This window comes from Trematomus bernacchii, unplaced genomic scaffold, assembly GCF_902827165.1.
Source record: "Trematomus bernacchii unplaced genomic scaffold, fTreBer1.1, whole genome shotgun sequence".
Classification (NCBI taxonomy): domain Eukaryota; kingdom Metazoa; phylum Chordata; class Actinopteri; order Perciformes; family Nototheniidae; genus Trematomus; species Trematomus bernacchii.
The window spans coordinates 7,990,617-8,004,767 of record NW_022987727.1 but is presented as its reverse complement, the minus strand read 5'-3'; the positions used below and the strand labels follow the sequence as shown (position 1 = coordinate 8,004,767).

At 39.9% G+C, this 14,151-nt stretch overlaps 1 protein-coding gene across 2 annotated transcripts in view; it reads left to right on the top strand.

Annotated features, from left to right (window-relative positions):
• Positions 1 to 14,151, top strand: part of celsr3 (cadherin, EGF LAG seven-pass G-type receptor 3) — a 104,173-nt gene that overhangs the window by 64,699 nt on the left and 25,323 nt on the right. Inside the window, exons 15-21 of one of the 2 annotated variants that reach the window (XM_034145037.1) lie at positions 1,119 to 1,260; positions 3,015 to 3,135; positions 4,672 to 4,855; positions 6,129 to 6,230; positions 6,367 to 6,461; positions 7,469 to 7,678; positions 13,405 to 13,603. In XM_034145037.1, coding sequence (XP_034000928.1) covers positions 1,119 to 1,260; positions 3,015 to 3,135; positions 4,672 to 4,855; positions 6,129 to 6,230; positions 6,367 to 6,461; positions 7,469 to 7,678; positions 13,405 to 13,603 — 1,053 coding nt within the window. Of the gene's footprint in view, positions 1 to 1,118; positions 1,261 to 3,014; positions 3,136 to 4,671; positions 4,856 to 6,128; positions 6,231 to 6,366; positions 6,471 to 7,468; positions 7,679 to 13,404; positions 13,604 to 14,151 lie in introns of both variants that reach the window. The other variant, XM_034145038.1, reaches the window with a different exon arrangement.

Here is a 14,151-nt window from a genome sequence, read left to right as displayed (position 1 = left end):
CCTTCTCGACGTGGATGGGTTTTCCTCTTCCACAGGCAAAGTGCTCCAGTACAGAAATGAAGTGAAGTTCATTAGAGTTATCACGTGCTTTATCTGCACGAGCTTCTTTCAGAATAGCAGCTTTACATATCTATATTGCAGCAGAAAAGCCTCTTTATGTGTATTGACACTATTCTACACTATTCTCACCATTTGGGGTATTATTTGTAATGCTCAGCTTTTGTTTGTGGTTACATTTTTGAAATGTCTATCTTTTTATATATATTCCTTTTCTAGAGCAATAGTGATGATTTTCTTTGAGAGGCAGTGAAGCTTTGTGTTTCAGCGAATGGCAGCACTGTAATGCACAGTTGTGGCACAACTGGAGTGTGTCAGGAGAGTGGCGTTTTCGTTTTTGAAATCACTGTTTGATGTTTGAGATGTGTACTTGTAACGTGACAGGTTATTATTTCTGGTACGTGAATGGAAAATTGAGCAGCGTTCTGCATATTTAAATGTCAATGTTTGTTCATGATTGTAAATGTGAGGGATTTTTTCACAGACATTATTTTGAATTCCTGTGCCTTTGTCTGATCATTTTGAGTTTTTGAGATAACATTTTTATTATTTAAGAATATTTAATGCAGTATTTCATAAAGACTAAATTGGTTAAAGACTTAAATATCAAACAGATGTACTTCTCTGATATTACGATACAGTAGAGTTAAAGCTATCACAAATATACTTCTATTTCTATTATGTTCCTTTTCTATCTAACCAAAAACAACCTTTACTAAACTTAGGTTCTTTTAGGGTTTTAAACCCCGATACCAACACAACAAATCCGTTCTCTGGTGTAAAAGTCTTGACATTTATTTGTACAACCCTCCTCCTTTATGACCTCTGAACACATACATTGATACAGATTTCACATTTGACGGATTCTAAAACACTGTATTTCCAGCTAATGTAATCCATGTAGAAAATCATACATTTGGTCTAGTTATATACAGTATAACTATATTAAGAAGGACATGGGCATGCATTTTCTGCTAGGTAGTGTCTGTGTATGACTTGAAGTGTGTCAATGGTTGTGAAATGAATCCTCTCCCCTCCTCCTATCCCTCTCTCCCCCCCAGGTTACTATGGGAGAGGCTGCACTGACGCCTGCCATCTGAATCCCTGCGAAAACGAGGCGAAGTGCCACAGGAAGCCCAGCTCCTCCCACGGATACACCTGTGACTGTGGAGACAACCACTATGGACAGTACTGCCAGCATAGGTACACACACACACACACACACACACACACACACACACACACACAATTGACTTGACATTTGAACTCCAAATGCCAACACGGTCTAAAATTATTTGATGCTGCATTTAGCCCAGTTAATCTCTGTTCAATCGTGTGTGTGTGTGTGTGTGTGTGTGTGTGTGTGTGTGTGTGTGTGTGTGTGTGTGTGTGTGTGTGTGTGTGTGTGTGTGTGTGTGTGTGTGTGTGTGTGGTGTGTGTGTGTGTGTGTGTGTGTGTGTGTGTGTGTGTGTGTGTGTGTGTGTGTGTGTGTGTGTGTGTGTGTGTGTCTCTGTACTTTAGTCCTGCCTTGTTGTCCCACATCTCCAGCGTTGCATGTAATCCACAGTGGAATGAGTGTGTACTTAATGTTACAAAATGCACACACCAACACACACTAAACGCACAGTGTGTGGAGCGAGCGTGACCCTGACCTAACCCCTTACTCCCTTCCTTCCTGCCCGTGAAATCCTCACAGCTTTAAGTTTATCTCATGATCTGTTCTGTGTGTGTGTGTCTCGTCTTTGATCCAGTTGGTGTGTGTTTTCCACAAAGACACACACTGTTCAGCTGCTGATGAAATATATGTCTGCTCTCTTTAAATTTCCCTTGATGTGCCTCCCTCTCTCTTATTCCCAGCTGCTATTTGCCCTCTTTCTTCTCGAATTAAGACACTCAATTTAGAAGTCTGGCTCATTAATCAACTTCTTACTAACTCAGTTGAATCACATTTATCAATTAGTAATTCAAAAGAAAGATAATAATGTATTAATCGTACATTTTTACATTTCTGAGCTTGTTCATTTTCAACATTCCAATTTTTATTTTCACTTCTGGTCAATCAAAAATAAAACCTTTGAAGATATCACTTTTTGCTGTACTTTCAAGACATAACAATAACAACGGATGTACAGCCCTGCCGTGTATATAATGAACACACATAATCTTAACTGACAGTTTGTAGGAAATACATATTCATCAAAGCAAAGTCAGCACAGCTTCTCTCCCAGTTACGATTAGTCAAAGCGCTTGGCTCTGCTTGTGTTTGTTTTTGCATTATGAGCCCTTAAAGCAGCCCAAAACACACAGCAGGGAGAGACGCTTCATTTGATAAAGAGTCTGGAGATGAATCAAAAAAACTCAGGAGGAGAAATATTCGATTCTTATATCCCATTAAGATCAGGGATATCTGGATTACCTCTTCTAAAGTCCCCGTAAGGAACAATACAGACTCACAGAGAAGAATCTGCACAGACTGTGAAGAGCATTCATCTCCTCAGTGATCCATTACACAGTGAGAGAACGGAGGGAGAGCACATTAACACAGATGTGAGCAAAGAGAATAAGTGAACGATAAACCAGAGTGATATTCAATCTGAATGAATAGATACAGGTATTTTTGCTTAAATGTCATTGTCTATATTTTAGATAATGACGGTCTATAACTGAAAGCTGAATTATTTGTTATTCTTTCAACTTTTTTTCCTCTCTAGCTTCTCCCTGCACCTTTCACTATCAATATCTTCTCTCAGTGTGATCCCTCTCTTAGTTTCCCCCGCCTCTCCTTTTCTCACCGACTGTATTTCTCTTTCATTTCTTTGTGTCAAGCTCATCAGTTGATTTATTGGTTAGAAATCAGAGGCTTCCTTTGATGAGCAAATCAAAGTGTTGGACATGCTCTGCTGCCCCTTTGCTCTCTTTGTCCTTACTGGTTCCTGATCTTACTCGTGTGTGTGCAGGATCGATCACCAGTGTCCCAGGGGGTGGTGGGGTTCTCCCACCTGCGGGCCGTGTCACTGTGACGCCGACAAAGGCTTCGACCCCGACTGCAACAAGACCAGCGGACTCTGTCACTGCAAGGTAACCAAACACACGTGCAAATCCGACATCTGTGAATAGAACCGTTATTTTTGCTGAAAAAATGAATGTTCTTTTTCTATTAAATGTAGATGTTTTACGTTTTAAATGTACTGGATATATTCATCATGTGTCACAACTGTTATACGGTAGCTGTTCAAAGCTCTATTGAGTGTTTACAGACCTGCTGCTATGACGTTTCACATCATGGCATTGATACTAATACTGTCAGGATTAGAAGGATTTTAGTGGTGTAACTCTCACTTTGGTTTATCCCAGGCAGAGTAATCGTCTCGCAGTGTGACGGTCCGACAGGCTAAGCCAGACATATAGAATCATTCAACCATGATACAGTGATCATCCCTACATATCTATATTTCTGCTTTGTTTGACATGTGTATATATATATATGTTTGTGTGTAGCCAGCATTTGAACCCTGTTTTATCCGTTCCCTAATCTGATTTTTTGACCCTAATCTTTAATCTCTGATATTGCCCTTGAACAACGTACTTAACCAGATGTTGCCCTGTGCCCTTTGCTCCTTGTTCTTAGTAACCGAGCTTTGAAATAAAGGCTTTTTTACAGCTTTTGATGCTCACAATATAGAAACACTTTTATTCAAGCATCACAATGATTTTAATAAGTGTGTATTGCCCTTCAGTTCAAGAAAACATATTTTGTTTTCAAGATAATCAAGTGCATCTTAATATTTGTAATTGTGCTGAGCACACATTTGCAATTAACACTGTGGACCCTTTAAAGGTATTATTCTTGTTGAAACCGTTTTTTTAAATTGTGTTGTTATTATGTTTGGGCCTTTGACTCTTTAGTGCCCTGTCCATGATTAAGACAATACAACAAGAACAAATTACTTATAAAATGCAACACAACGCTGCTACAGGCTGATTGTTTGGTAATTACAACTCTCCTTAAAGATCCACTTCAGACATGTTCGAAGACATTTAAGAATACCCTGAAACGCTACCCTGATCATTTGGGCCTGATATGGGGTTTCAATTAATTAGTTGGAAATAATTCAAATGACATCTAAACACAGAGAATCATTTTTACCGTCAGCAGATGAATGTAGAAGCATATTTAATAATAATATAATATATATATATATATTATATTATTATTATTTATTGTTTTCACTCAGTTTGGCAAACTAAACAGTTAACATCTTTCCTTTATCTCTGGCTCTCTTCACATCACGCATGAACTGTTGCTCTTGTAGTCATGTCCCTGTCACAGCCCTATCCTCTGTGTTATTGTAAATCCTGGGCTGATGTAATCACTGGCACTGTTCTTGGCAGCGTGACATTTACATTTGTCTGATTGAGTTTGATCACTGTGCCTAATTATGCATTCCCGGTGTGTGTGTGTGTGTGTGTGTGTGTGTGTGTGTGTGTGTGTGTGTGTGTGTGTGTGTGTGTGTGTGTGTGTGTGTGTGTGTGTGTGTGTGTGTGTGTGTGTGTGTGTGTGTGTGTGTGTGTGTGTGTGTGTGTGTGTGTGTGTGTGTGTGTGTGTGTGTTCAGGAGTTTCACTACCGTGCGCGAGGCTCTGACACCTGCTTGCCATGTGACTGCTACCCGGTGGGTTCCTTCTCACGGTCATGTGACCCAGAGACAGGCCAGTGCCAGTGCAGGCCCGGCGTGATTGGTCGCCAGTGCAACGCATGTGACAGCCCCTTCGCTGAGGTCACGACGACAGGATGTGATGGTGAGGAGGTTTATATCTTCTGTTACAGACATGTACATGTAACATGTAACATGTACATGTAACATGTTACAGACATGTTAAATGACTCCGTTTTACCCAATGAACAATGTCCGGCAGTGGCTTAGTCAGTAGGGGCTTGGACTGGGAGCCGTTGGGTCGCTGGTTCAAGTCCCCGACCAGACCTAAATATGGAGTGTGGACTTCTACTTGGAGAGGTCCCAGTTCACCTCCTGCCCTGCCGTGGTGCCCTTGAGCAAGGCACCGGACACCCCCCCTTCCCCCCCACTCCCATTGCTCCCCGGGCGCTGTACAATAGCTGCCCACTGCTCCTAGTACTAGACTCCTTGTACTAGGATGGGTTAAAAGCAGAGGCCAAATTTCACTGTGTGTGCTGTGTGCTCTGCATGTGTGACCATTAAAGAGGGTTTCATCCCTCCCTATTCTATTCTATTCTAACAAATAATAACAAGTACTGTATCTATTTTTTGGTCCATGTGCTCAGCATCACATCTGAGACATATCTGTCGATTAGGGAAAAGAACTGTGAAATTGTTTTTCAGCCAACTGCTTTTACACTTTTACTAATTCGCTAAGTATGTGTCACTATCTTAAAGCTACTATGCAGTTCATTGACAAAAATGATTGAATGAAAGGATTGAACAAAGAAATCTGCTGTTTAACAATAGTTTGCAAAGCCGGCTTAAATATTTTAGTTTTGTCAGTGTTGTTCTCCAAAAATAGCCAAAACAATTTGATACTTCTTTGTTTCTTTAGTATAATATTCCCTTGGCAAGTAAGACCAACAACGCTATCGTGTGAGAGACACGATGTATGATTTTAAACCAGTCTTTATGCAGAGTAAATCCTTCATGGAGTTTAACAGAAATGAATATCATTACAGTCTATAATAGGATATCAGTTTCTTCTTTTATTCTGGCTTTCAATATGCTTGTGTTTTGTCCAAACTTTCGTTCATGCCTGAAATCACAAAAAAACCTGTTGATTATATTAATCTTCTTTCTACCAAGCCCCCGATAATTGTTTGTATCAGGTCTTTTCTTCTGTGCAGCTTCTTCACTCTCCACATTCCATTTTGTAATTACTTACTTTAATTTATAGCTGGTATTTTATTCTCATTTTTTATTATTTTCTTCCCTGCGAGTCAAATGAAACACATTTCCACATATTAAATGGCTTTTTGTTATGTTATTAAAAGTTAATTGAACTGATGAGAATGATTTAAAATATTTGTTCTTCCTCTTTCTCTCTGCAGTTATTTACGACGGTTGTCCAAAGACCATCACTCAGGGGATCTGGTGGCCTCGGACCAAATTCAACCTGCCGGCCGCAGTGCCCTGCCCCAAAGGCTCTGTCGGTCAGTACACACTAAAGCATTTAAACACTTAGATATGCATACAGTATACTCACATGCAACCTTGTGTAAGTTCTGAACTTAAATGTATATACAAATTCCGTCCTTGTTAAGGTCTTTGTGTTTTGCCTCCTCACAGGTGCAGCTATCAGACACTGTGATGCGGAGAGAGGATGGCTGGAGCCAGACCTTTACAACTGCACCTCTCCTCCATTTGTGGAGCTCAATGCTGCTGTATGTGGAGTAATTACACTACTAATAATTACACTTATACAATTAAACACATGTCTTAATGGGTCCTAAAATGTCTATTTATACCGTGAAAAGTGCAGAATTCTGGCCTAATCTAAGATGTAGCCGAAAGATAAATGCAATCCATTTGGACTTTCTGTATATTATCTTATGGATCTCCGAAATGTTTTTGAAACTTTTAGTTGGTAAACTTTTTTATTAAATGTCTCTTCTTTTGAACAATGGGATTTATTTCAATTTTGTGGCAAGATGCACAGAAAGGGGCACACTTTAAAGGGGACCTATCATGCAAAATGTACTTTTGTACGTCTTTTATACATGAATATGTGTCCCCGGTGTTCCAGGGAACTCACCAAGTGTCAGAAAACACAACCCTCTCTATTTTCCTCCATACCCAAATCTCTAAAAAAGGGACTGCAACGGATCTGATAAAAACTGATCCAGATTTGAACACTTTCCTGACGTCAGGACGGTGGCGCTACGGCTATTGGGCCAACTCCACCAATCAGGAGGAGACAACCACGGCATTGCCGTTCGAAAGCGCTGGAGACGCTGTAGTACATATGCCAGGCCTCTCGATGGTGCTGTTGCTCACAGAATCAACCCTTGCAAAAACAGAGCTAACATTTTTCAAATTGAGCGAAATGAGGCATGGCTAAAATGCATGATCTGTTTGGTATTTTGAAAAAAAAAAAGTATAAATATGCCTTATATAGGTATGGTCCTATACTATATTATTCAAATATAGCATGATAGGTCCACTTTAAGTCAGATCAGACCTGGGATAGAGGTGGATAAGAGACTTGTTCTAGTACTTGTATTGGGTTGGTTAGATATTTTATATGTGTAAGCTACTTCATGAACTACGATGCTTGTTGACAATCCGTACCGTTGCTGTTCATATTTATATCTTCATATTAATTTCCAGTCATTTTTATATATTTAAAGAGTGGATGTATTAACTGTTTTGTTGGTGTCTGCATGTTCAGCTTGATTCTCTGGAGCGTAACGAGACGGAGCTGAACACCATCATGGAGAAGAAACTGGCTCACCAGCTCCGTGACGTCACCGAGGCAACCACCCGACTCTACGGCAACGACTTGCAGATCGCCGAGCGGCTGCTGTCCCGCCTCCTGACCTTTGAGACCCAACAGACCGGCTTCGGACTCACCGCTACTCAGGACGCACATTTTAATGAGGTAAGAAAAAGAACATGATTCAATCATCCATTTCACTGCGTTTCCTTTCTCCCTGTGAGTCACTCTGACATTTGTTCATACGTCTCTGTAAGAGGGTGAGGAGTGAGGGCAGTTGTGAAGCTACGTTTCTTGCTGTAGCATATGGTGGAATATATGGAGTATTTTCCATTAACAAGGGATGTAATTGGCATTTATGATTCACCTCGCTGTTCAAATCCGATATACAATACCCAAAAGCAGCATTGTCAGGAGGCACACATTCATTGAATAATGATTTTAAACCATAGCAAACTCTTCTTAAAGGTCACATTTGAAATTGTATTGACGTGTTGGTAATTAAACATTTTCCTATTTAAGCCACAAATATTGATGAGAGGTACATTTAAAGTATCTTTAAAGTGCACCAAATGTCCAAGTTATGAAACATGACAGGCAAGATGGTGATTGTGAATCCAATACTCTGTGAAGTTGATTTCAATGGAAATCCTAGCTTGTTATGAAACTCCTCCCTGCCGCTGTATCCGCTCTGTTTGAACAGACTTACCTGGCATTGTTAACAAAGACAAGTGTACAGTAACAACTAGCTAATCTGCACACTTGAATACTTGATAGAATTTTTGGGTTTGATATTCTACTATCACAAATGTAATGATTTATAGGTTATTTAGGTTATTTTAAGGACTATACCAGATTTCCACTATATACAGTATACTGCTTCCAGCAACGACAGTCTGCCAGAAGACATGCTGTTATTTGAAACTGCAGATATGATTGATATCGTGTACAGATGCTTTGACGAGTTCTTCAGCGTGATGTCTTTTTTTTCTGATATGGGTGGTAATGTTGCTATGGCGATGCAGTGACAGTAGCTCATGAAATACTGCAACATGTCATTTTCCCAAATTAACTGACAGCGTCTCATTTCACCTGATACGGCCGCTTCAGCTGAGGATAATTTTAGCGTGTCGGCGTTTTGACATAAAGGCGCCAACAGAGATCTCCGTATCATTTTGCTATAAATATTTAGCGTACACATCAACTTTAGCTGACAACAAATGAGATGTCCATGAATCACAAGTGAGTGGCTGGCAATATAAAGTAAACCCCCCCCCCAATCTCACATGGTAAACTCCTGTTTCAATTTATTGCCTCGTGTGTCAGTAGTTGACACATTGCACATCACTATGGAAACAGTGAAGTAAAATTGACATGCTGACAACAGTGTAAACATTTTCATTAAGGGGGAGAATTTAATTTCAAATCGTGGGGAAAATGTAATTAGTCAAATGTTTTTTTCTGTCTTTCAAATACACATTGTTACACTTTGCTACAGTACACATCTACAGTAGTAGTAATAAAAGTAATAGTAGAATTATTAGAAGTCATGGTAAAGTATTACTTTGATTGTGTTTCCAGCTCTGGACGTAACATCATGAGCATCAATCAATGCAATACGTATAACTAAACAGCAAAACATTCTCAGTTATATCATGATAAAAGTAAGCGTTCAGTTACGTATTGACATTTTTCCTTGGTCTTGTGGTACATATCGCCTTTATATTTTAGTTTGTATGTCGGCATTTCCATTGAATAGAATCTTTGTTATTTCCCTGGAGGCTCAGCTGTATACCATTTTCTTGTTCTCTATAAATCCGATCTCTCTAAGCTTTGTTTGCCAGGTAAAAAGGGCCTCTGTGTTCCTACGGCACAGCAGAGCACATGTGTCTGGAACAGAATATCCCATCATGGTTTTTATAGTTGCATTGACATTTTTCCAGAAATGCTTTAGTTCCGTGCAGCTCCAGACACACAGAGCCTCCAACAATGGTGGCTCTGATCTTGTTATAAAGAACATTGTTAAAGTCTTTCCATAGTTGTTACTTACAGTATTACAGTAAGTACCCCCTTGAAAACGAGATGGTGCATCTCAAGGGGTTTATCCCAATAAATCAAATTTCTATAATTACATTGTGTAATACACGTATTATACCATTCTGTTTGAAATGCATCACTGATATCAATCGTTGTTTTTTTCAAGGTTTTTACTTTCTCTTATCTCTTAAGGCTGAGGTCTTTGTACAGTATTTCTATGAGAAGTGTAGTGTTGAATAGTAATCTCACACTACCTGACATCATCATTTATTTATCTTTATCTGAAGAGTAAGTTCCAGCACGTTTATGCAGTGGGACGGGATTTATATTCAGCCGGGGCCATTGAGGGCAGTTTAAAGGCATTTCTTTGGCTCTCACATTTGTCTGCACTTGAGCCAGGGGAGCATTTCATAATTGAAGCTAACAGGAAAGATTTCTCCACCTGATGACAACTATAACACAGAGCTGAAATGATTCATACTGTCATTGTTGGGGCTAAGAGCAGGTTGCTATAGAAACTGAGTAGGTGTGGTAGTATCATCTCTGTCGTTTTCTAATTAAATTAAAACATTTTAGTTAATATAATTAAGCTTTTGTAAAAATACTTAAATTTGAACACTTGCATTTTTTATTCAAAAACCTGTGTATTAGGGGGCATTTTAAAATATTTCCAGCGTTAAAAGATCCAGTGACCTTCACTCTGTTTATTGTGTGGTTCTATATAAGCAATAACAACTCCTTGTAGTTTATGGCATAAGGTCTGGTTGTCACATTGTATCTTCACTGAGTCAAAGGAAGAGTGCATCTTTTCCTCTGAGGTGAACAATGAAATAAAAAGCACTCACATTTCTCTGATTTAATACACACTTGTTGCACACTGTGGCTGCCGTTATCACACTGTGAATAAAAGAGAAGGGATGCCATCCCATATTTCTTTACTCCCTATTATTACAAACAGCATCTGTCAGAGCCTGACTCGTTAAATAAAGTCTAAATGATGACTAATTATTTATAAACCCTCATTCATAACCGATCTTAAATGAACATGAGTACTTTGTTGGTGAACTCGAGAGCATCAGAGCCTCACGCCTGGTACAGTGTATTGCTGCTTGTGATCAATACATTGGCTAACAAGTACAGTTGCTATAGCAACACAGCAGCAGCATTCACATCATGCTGTAGTGAGTGAAATGAAAACCTTTTCCTGCCTGACATCTGACTTTACTGTTTCCCCTGACAGTAAATCAGAAATATGGTCATTAGGGTTTAACATTCGGAGTGTTTCTCTACAGCAATATAAGCAGCCTTATGTTGCCACACTTGTACAGTCATGATTTATATTTCAGTTTGCAGTTCCTAGAAAACAGAACCTGAACTCGCCTCATTGTAACCTGTACCTCGGGCTGTAAAACGTGCTGCCCACATATCATCATCCTGAGTTAATGAGGCGGCTCTGGTTTACCCTGGCACCGCTGGAGTGGAGCGGCAGGCAGCCCATATATTCTCACCCATAAAAAATAGATATCATATATCTGGTAATACTTTACACATCACTTTAAGCAGCAGCCTTTAGGCCAGACAAACAGGTAATGTAGAACACAGTTACTATAGTAACCCAGCGGTGGTAGCGGAGCCCCGTGGCTGCAGGAGAAACAAAGGAAGGGAGCCAAGAGGAGTCTTCACATGGGGAACCTGGCGATGAGGAAGACATCTTTCATGTCAAGCTGTGATCAGATCTATCCGGAGAGTACCACACCTCCAGATAGGGCTCACGTCTCATCAAGTACACGGCAAAAATATGCCAAATTTGTTTCATAATGAGGCAGAGAAAATCACATATCGTGTGAATGAAATATTCATCAAACAATCTGTCATTCGGACACCGATGTACCGCCCAACAGGTAATAATTCTCATAGTGGGAATCTACACAAATGAAGGGTGAGAAGAGATGGGAATGTTATTAATAAAGAAATACAATTTAAGAAATCGAATGTGATTTAAAAATGGTTTGGTTCAAATAGTTTAGAAATACAAAATGTGACATGTTTTTTAGAGCTATGTTGTAACCGGTGTCATGCTGTCGCCCAGTCGCCCAGTCGCCCTGCTCCTCCTCAGCCTGTAATCCTCTCATCTGCTGCAGCTCTGTGCTTCTGTAGTCTCCATTGTTTTTCAGCCTCTTTATAAAACAGGCAATCCGAGCTCTTGCACAGTGTACAAACTGATAGGGTGTGGAGCTTAAGACCCTGCATTACATTTGTATCGAGGAAAGTCCTATTTTCAATCTGAATAATATCATTTAAGTTAATGCTTTTCTCAACTCGACCACATGATTATGAATGGACACTGGACTGCAAATGTCATTATCCTATTTGCTATCACTACTTTAGTCAAATCATGTTGCGCAAGACTTTTTGCAGGAATGTCTCCACAAACTTCCTGTTACATAAATACTCCAATACCTTCAACAATCACTCTCCTTGCTCACTATCTCCTTCCAATCACAACTGTCCATGTGTTTTCCAGGCCACCTTTCTCTCTTTTCCTTCCATCTCTGAGCCAAGGTTAACCTTCTTTTTATAGCTTTCTATAAAGTCTATAGGTTTTATATGTTCCTTCTCATTGCCACTTCCTTACCCACAATCCTTGTTCCTGACTCTTCCTACAATCCACTACGTTGTTCCTATAATGCAGTCTATATTGTGTTCATTGTTGGTCTGAAGCTTTTCTTGTGCATTTCTTCTCCCCGGAGCCTCACGTGAGACTGCAGTGCTTTATTGGGTCTGGTGCAGTCAGACTGCAAAGAATCACATGATGCATTTTCCTCTCTTTCTCTCTCTCCCTTGATCTTTGAGATGACTCTTTTGTTTGTTCAGAACATTTTGAAACGCTGTGCAGTCTAGACTATATATAACCAGTTTATGAAATGAATTGGGGGCGCTGCGCCTTAATGGCACTGTGTGTGGTAAAACGGAGCTATAATTGGGGTCAGGACGTGTTTGGATTTTATGTTTTGGCTCTGTGCACATTCTTTGCCCATGATCCTTACATCAGATTGTTATGTCCTCTACCAGAAAGGGTTTCAAACTCAAGTTACCCACTCTATTCGGCTTTATTCAGGGTTCTTACGGTCATTAAAAACCTGGAAAAGTCATGGAAATTCAAAATGCTAATTCCAGGCCCTGGAAAAGTGATGGAAAACAATATTTTTCCCAAAGTTTTGGAAAAGTCATGGAAATGTAACTAAAGTTGCATAAAATATAATTTATATTTGATCTAATTGCCGAAATAGTAATACTATAATGATAATAAATGACTGTATCTTATTGTAATGAAACGTAAAATGGCATTTAACTGACGAGGTATTTTGCTGGTGAGAGATTTGAGTTGCTTTAGCGTGTAGAAGCTAGTAAGCCTACTATTTGATTTAGATAGGCACAACATGTTTCATATGCAGACCTTATTTTCCTGTTCCATGTTAAAATAAACCATTTTCAGTGGTACCGCTGAGAAAGAGTAATTTTTTTGGTCATGGAAAATTAGGTAAAGGTCATGGAAAAGTCATGGAGAAGTCATGGAGAAGTCATGGAAAAGTAATTGAAAATCATTGGTGAAAAAGTGTATGAACCCTGTTTATTGTTTGCATCCTTTGGGTAGTATTAGCTGGTTTCTGCAAAAAGAAATCTCCATTTTCCCTTTCTGATCCAACATCTTGATATGTGTTACTTTTGTGTCTTATATATTATTGTTGTCTCTTTATCTGCTGAAGCATCTGCTGAAAAACATATCTCCACTACCTACTCTTGTGCATTTCCTTTCTCCTATCACTGAACATTCCTCTTCCCTCTGCTTGCAGAACCTGGTGCGAGGCTGCAGTGTTCTGTTGGGTCCTGGTACCTCGGGGCTGTGGCGGGCCCTCGCTCAGAGTCAGAACCACATCCCAGGGGGCGGCCCGGCGGAGCTGACGGAGCTGCTGGAGCAGTACACCCAGAACCTGGCCCAGAACATGAAGCTCACCTACCTCAACCCTGTGGCGCTGGTTGCTCCAAACATCGGTGAGTTCAGAATGACTCCACACACAGCCAGAGCCTCAAAACATATTACAAAAGATCATCTCTAACCAGAGCCGCTAAAAGAGGCTAAGACAGTAATCAAATCGTAATCTTTACAGACGATTTGCAGTGCTTTTCTTAGAATACTGTAAATCACTGCTGTGAAATCAGCAAGAATGACTCATTGTAAAGCGGGAGATGAACAGCGCTAATGCAAATTATGATGGCACAGGCAGAGCGCTGGCAGCAGTACAGAGAGATAGATTTCACACTCCCTCTCACACACACACACACACACACACAGACGCTCAATCTTCCAGCACATGCACAAAAACCCTGAAGCTCTGTAACGACGGCCAGCATGCATCACTTCGATTTACAGATGCTGAACACACACGATCACACACATAGAGTAATACAAACACACAGACACGAGCACAATCACACACACATGCACACACACGCACAATGAAAGGCTGGAACACCTCATTTCACTCGTGAAAAATGTTATAAAATTATATCAATTCAATTGGAAAGAGACTAATATAACA